General features: G+C 38.0%; 1 protein-coding gene across 1 annotated transcript in view; it reads right to left on the bottom strand.

Annotated features, from left to right (window-relative positions):
• Positions 1 to 2,137: 2,137 nt before the first annotated feature.
• Positions 2,138 to 6,000, bottom strand: part of LOC139155886 (protein crumbs homolog 1-like) — a 43,762-nt gene continuing 39,899 nt past the window's right edge. The window contains exon 7 of the mRNA XM_070731233.1: positions 2,138 to 2,396. Coding sequence (XP_070587334.1) covers positions 2,147 to 2,396 — 250 coding nt within the window. The 3' untranslated portion in view covers positions 2,138 to 2,146. The remainder of the gene's footprint in view (positions 2,397 to 6,000) is intronic.

Raw genomic sequence — 6,000 nt, 5'->3', positions numbered from 1 at the left:
TCCATGGAGATGAAAGGATACATAGAGTTTTGCTGACAAAATAAGGACTAAACCAGCATTGTTTAGAATACAATTCTTTCAACTCACAGCCCACTCCAGGAATTTGATTTTCAGTGGCTCAAAGTTGACTCAGCCTTCCATGCTTCTGAGGTCGAAATGGGGACCCAGATTGTTGGAGGCAATATGCTGACTCTGTAAATCATGTAGAGAGGGCTGTAAAACACTATAAAGCAGTATATCAGTCTAGGTTCTATTGCTACAAGCCCAAATTTGGGTCTACCTACTAAAGATGGTGAAGCAGGAATACAGGAACTGGGTGGGACAGGCTAGTATTAAATCTTATCAACACAAAGTAACTTTATTGATAAATCATCTGTATTACATTCTTAGACTGAAGCACATAGGCTTCAGTCAGGTCCTCCATTCTGGAGGGAAAATACTGACTGCTGATTGGCTAGCCCAGGGGTAGGCAAAGTTGGCTCTTCTATGATATGTGGACTTCAACTCCCAGAATTCCTGATCTAGCATGATTGGCTCAGGAATTATGGGAGTTGAAGTTCACAAGTCGTAGAAGAGCCAACTTTGCCTACCCCTGGGCTAGACTGTCTGGCAGCTGCCTATAAAAGCACTGGCTGTCAGACAGAGCCATTGCTGGGTTGTAAATAGTTGCCAAATAAAGAGCTGTTGTTTTGAAGCCACTTCTGTCTGCCTTTTCCATTCACTCTATCTAACAATCTGAACCTAGAGTGACTCCATTATTAGGACAATCTGGAATAGAACTTTTCTGAAGTGAGTACCTTAAGTTCATAGGAGCACCCAAGTATATCATTGACTAGAAGCTGGATACCGGTGCTTCGCTACGAAACTGAACTCCTCAGTATGGAGTAGAATGTTTAAACTCTCAGCCTGCAAGCTGGATGTGTCACGCACTGGCCATACCCACTGGCAGTTGGAACAGAGTTCTTTTCAAATGGGCAGGGGGAGAGTAAAACATCTAACGTCTTAGCATCAGAGCGTGTTAATAATAATATAAGAAATAACTAATGATCTGATGGTCATTTTGAAACATCCTTTTTTAGCGAGCATCTAAAAGCCAAGAGGAACATATATGTCAACTTTCAAGTTTGTAGGCTCACGATTCTGTACATTTGAGTTCAGTATGCAATTTAAAATTGGGGAGCATATTAACTTGAGCATTACATTTGAATCAATCTTTTAAAATACTTATGATTTTAGCTGCAATTATCTGCTCTCAATGTCATCAAGCTAACAAATATCTGGACTGCAGGAAGTTAGAATAGTTTTAATAATACTGAAGGAAAGGAATTATAGTTAAAAAATGCATGTGTACAATATATCTAAAGTCATATAGAAGCATTCTTCCATCCAATCAGACATTACATCCATGCAAACACATGTGCACAAATTAAGACATAAGATCAGTGATAACATTTTGAAAGTCAGAAATACAAGTTGGTGATTGGAAGAAAAAGAGCACATTTTTTAAAAAGAAGGGAATAAATAGCCTCATGCTCAAGCTGCAAAATGTAAAGGAAACCAAAGCAAATCTAAAGTGGATTTAATGTACGTAAACTGAAATCAAAATTAAATTCAAACTGATAATATGATTACAGTAATTCCTATTCCTGACACATTTCCCTTTCTATCAAATTAAATTTACAATTTGGCAATAATATTTGGAAGGGCTCCATATACAATCCTCAATGCATGGAGGGCACTCTATATAACTCTGGGGCTGTAGGCTGCATCACCTGTTTTGAAGATGTTTGTTTTTACATCTTACAACATTAAGGGAGGAGACAGGATAAAAACCAGACTACTGAACAAATCCAAACTAGAAGACATTATCAGCAAGTGAAAATGGAAATCTGTTTTTGGAACCTTGCCCTGCCATCTCTATCACTTTAAAAATATCAAGTATCACAAATCTATCTCACAGCCTCTGTATTTACCATTGCAATAACAACTCCAAATCATTGCAATGACCGACTTTACATCTACCTGAAATATTGCGAGAAACATGGTTAGAAGTTTTGGATTTGTTGTTATTTTTACTTTCACTTTGGCCAAGATATCTTCTGGTGTGTTTTGATGGCTTTAAAATAACACTGGAGGGATTTCGTTGCTAATCATCTGGTTCACCCCATTCCACTTCTGGGTCATCATCCATGCGAAGAATGAGGTAAGAAAGTAGCTGAAAAAGATTTTGCCACAACAAGAGAGAGACAAAAAAGGAGATGTCGCTTACATCTATTTCACAGCGATCACCAGCATAATTCACATCACACATACAATAAAATTTGTTGATCTGGTTCTGGCAGAGGCCTCCATTGAGGCATGGATTAGAGTTGCATTCATTGATGTCCACTTCACATCTGCAAAGCAAACATTAGATTAGTATTTAGATCAGCTGTTCTAAGAAAAAACGAAGGCTCTGAAATGGTTTAAGCCACTTTTCCTCAGCCTGATTCTTCCAGATTTACAGAACTTCACTTCCTGTTATCTCAAGACATCCTGGTGACCTTGTCTATGCTGGATATTATGAAGTATAAAACATCTCACTGCAGAAAGTGAGTTCACAACATTGATCTTCTTTGGAGCTCAAAATTAATAGTTTCCATAAATGAGACTAATGCTCTCCTTTTTAAAAGATGCATTATAATGAAAGGAAACCGGATGGGAAGAAAGAAAGGCAAAAGAATAAAAAAAAATCAGAAATGAGAAGCAGATATTAAATATAAAAGCCAATGGATTCTCCTGATTGCTGGATTATGGATGGATTGCAGATTTGGGAATGTTGAAGATGACAGTGTTAGGAAGAAATATTTAAAGTGAATTAGATATACTGTACATGCAATGTAAATTCAAGCGTAAGTGTTTATATGACATTAAAGGTATAAGTTCCCCTCGCACATATGTGCTAGTTGTTGTTGACTCTTGGGGATGCTGCTCTTCTCCCTTTCAAAGTGGAAGAGCCACTGTTGCACAAAGATGTCTCTGTGGTCAGGTGGCCAGGATGACTAAAAACCAAATATGCATGGAGCGCTATTACCTTCCCACCAAAGGTGGTCCCTATTTTTCTACTTGCATTTTTAACATGCTTTCGAACTGCTAGGTTGGCAGAAGCTGGGACAAGTAATGGAGCTCACCCCATTATGCAGCACTAGGGATTTGCAAGCTCAGCATTTTGGGCACTGAGCTACTTTGTCCCTATTTATATGACATTACTGTTTTGCTATTTGTAAAACCAATAGCAACTATAACTAGAAAGTTGGTTTTATGGTATGTTAGTTTATGTTCTCCGGTCACACAGAACACAGATTAAATCTAGTAAGTATTGATAATGTTATTGAAAATTTTGCAATGTCAAATATATAAATATATGTTTTTATTTGTGTATAGAAAGTGTGTAGTGTTGTAACAAGGGTTCTTATATGGCAAACACTTTGAGAACTTTAAACATAACTGAAATAATTTTAAACAGAAATCAAGGTTTAATTCAGCCAAAATGGAGCAGTGGGTAGAGTGCAGCACTGCAGGCCACTAAAGCTGACTGCTAGGTCAGCGGTTCAAATCTCATCACCGGCTCAAGGTTGACTCAGCCTTCTATCCTTCCGAGGTGGGTAAAATGAGGACCCGGATTGTGGGGGCAATATGATGGCTCTGTTAGCTATTGCTAACATGTTGTAAGCCGCCCTGAGTCTAAGGAGAAGGACAGCATAAAAACTTTTGAATAGATAGATAGATAGATAGATAGATAGATAGATAGATAGATAGATAGATAGATCTATCTATAACAAATTAGAAGAAAAATGTTAAAATATCAATTTGACCTAAAAAAAATCAAGCCACATAACATGAAAAAAGTTCTGGGCAGTTTACAATATTTAAAATAAACATTTCAGAATTGGTTTGGAATATATGTTCAGTTAGGATCATCCTAAAACATGCAGGCGTCCTTATTATATGTCAAGAATATAAGAAATGATACACAATGGCATTTATTCATTACTGAAAAGCTAAAACTTTTTGCCAGCTAGTAAAGTTGAAAATATAATGATTTTAATTCCTTTAATTATAGTAATTAGGTTTCTAGATCAGCAGAACATGCATTTTCTTGTTGTTATAAGCCTCTGAGAAGGAAAAAAAAATGCACCATTGCTTTTTGAATATTCTTAATTCATCCTTAAACCTAAATGACCTGGTATTTAAAGTTTTCCTTGGGTATTTGGACCATGTAGTCCATCATGGCTGTGAGTGCCAAATATTTCATGTCATTCGTGATTGATATTTCACATTAAACTATATGGTATGCAGGTATGTGCAGTTCACTTTCATTTTTGTTAAAACTGATTCAGCTATGAATAGGGGAGTGAGACTGTGAAACATAGTTTTACTGTTCTATAAGGTTTTTTCAGGTGACATTAGTTACATCAGCCTTCCCCAATCTAGGTTCCTCATTTATTTGTGGATTCCAACCACCAGATTCTTGGTTACATCAAAATTTTGAGAGTTGAATAACTGCAGAAAAGATGGGTTGCAAGCATTACTTATATAGGTAGTATTTACAGGATGAATCCCTCCATAGATTACAGTTTATTTTGAAACTAGCAATGTAGGATTTGGGGAATCTTGTTCATTGTGTAATTGGAGTGTGCATGGAGCTACATCATGGGTGAAATGCTCCTGGTTTGGTCGTGGCTGTCGGTTGTTGGAGAGCCAATCATGAAGGGAGCACAAGACTCCGCCCACCCAACCAGACACCGCCATTTGTGTTCTTTTACCTTCTGCACATGCACAGAATTCTTTGCACATGTGCAGAGGGTAAAAGAACCCAAATGGTGGCATCTGGGCAGGTGGGTAGAGCCTCACACTCCCCTCGAAACCGGCTCTCTGATGACCAACAGCCATGAGAGAACCAGGAGCATTTCACCCCTGAGCTAAAGTGAATAGGAAGCTATAAGATAAATCAAATCATGATCTGTGCTACATGTAGGGTTTATCTACATGTGCAGGGAAACCATGTGGTATAGCTTCCCAGAGATAAGCTTGATCACAATATCTTCCAATCTTTTTGAAGTTATATGTAACTCACCTAATCTCATTCATTAACTAAGTTCCTTCTGGCCAATAATTTTATTTAATTTTTAAAAAATGATCCCACTTTATACAAAATAGCTTTTTAATGTGAAACCTTCATGTTGGGGTGATTCCTTCAAAACACATATGTGTGAGTTCTTTTTTGTTTTTTTCACTGCTTCTTCAATTGAATTAATAGCAAGGTGATACAGTAGTGTAATTGTTGTGGTTGGCTCTGGCCAAGCTCCTGCCCCAGGGAATGGGGAGGTGGATGCAGGGGAAAATTCAACATGTCATAGGCCTGTGTTATTGCCAACAGAATCAGTTCAGAGTTTAGTTTCCTCGGATGAAGAAGAAGGTGGGAGTGACTCGGCAGAGGAGGGTTTGGCACACAGCCCAGGCAGTCACTCTCCTTTATCTTCCGTTGATTCAGATGTTGACATTTTGGACCCACACAAGCACAGAATTATGCATAGAAGAGACCAAATAAGAACATATTACAGGAAATAAGGGAGGCCATCTGTGTTTGGGTGGGGCTCCAGTAATTAGGGCTGCTGCTATAAATAGCAGCATGTGGGTTTGGCCATTGTGGAAGAATATCTGATCGGAGTTGGTCAGGAATCTTGTGTTGCTGGACTTTGTTGCTTTTTCACGCATTTGAAACCAAAGCAGAGCAACGTGTGTGTATGTGTGTGTGTGTGTGTGTGTCTCACTTCATTGGAAAAAGAAGGGGTGTGAAGTGTCTTCACAGCTGCTAGCTAAGTACTTAATGACTGCTTAAGGGAAATTGTACAGACTACCCGGATGTTTTGGGAAGAGTGCTCTTTGCAATACAAAAAGAGTGCTTTGTTTCTTTTGAATTTTGTGATAAAGAACATTGTTTTGAATTTTTAAACGTGT

This window comes from Erythrolamprus reginae, unplaced genomic scaffold (genome assembly GCF_031021105.1).
Source record: "Erythrolamprus reginae isolate rEryReg1 unplaced genomic scaffold, rEryReg1.hap1 H_8, whole genome shotgun sequence".
Lineage (NCBI taxonomy): Eukaryota > Metazoa > Chordata > Lepidosauria > Squamata > Dipsadidae > Erythrolamprus > Erythrolamprus reginae.
This window is presented reverse-complemented; position numbering and strand designations above follow the sequence as displayed.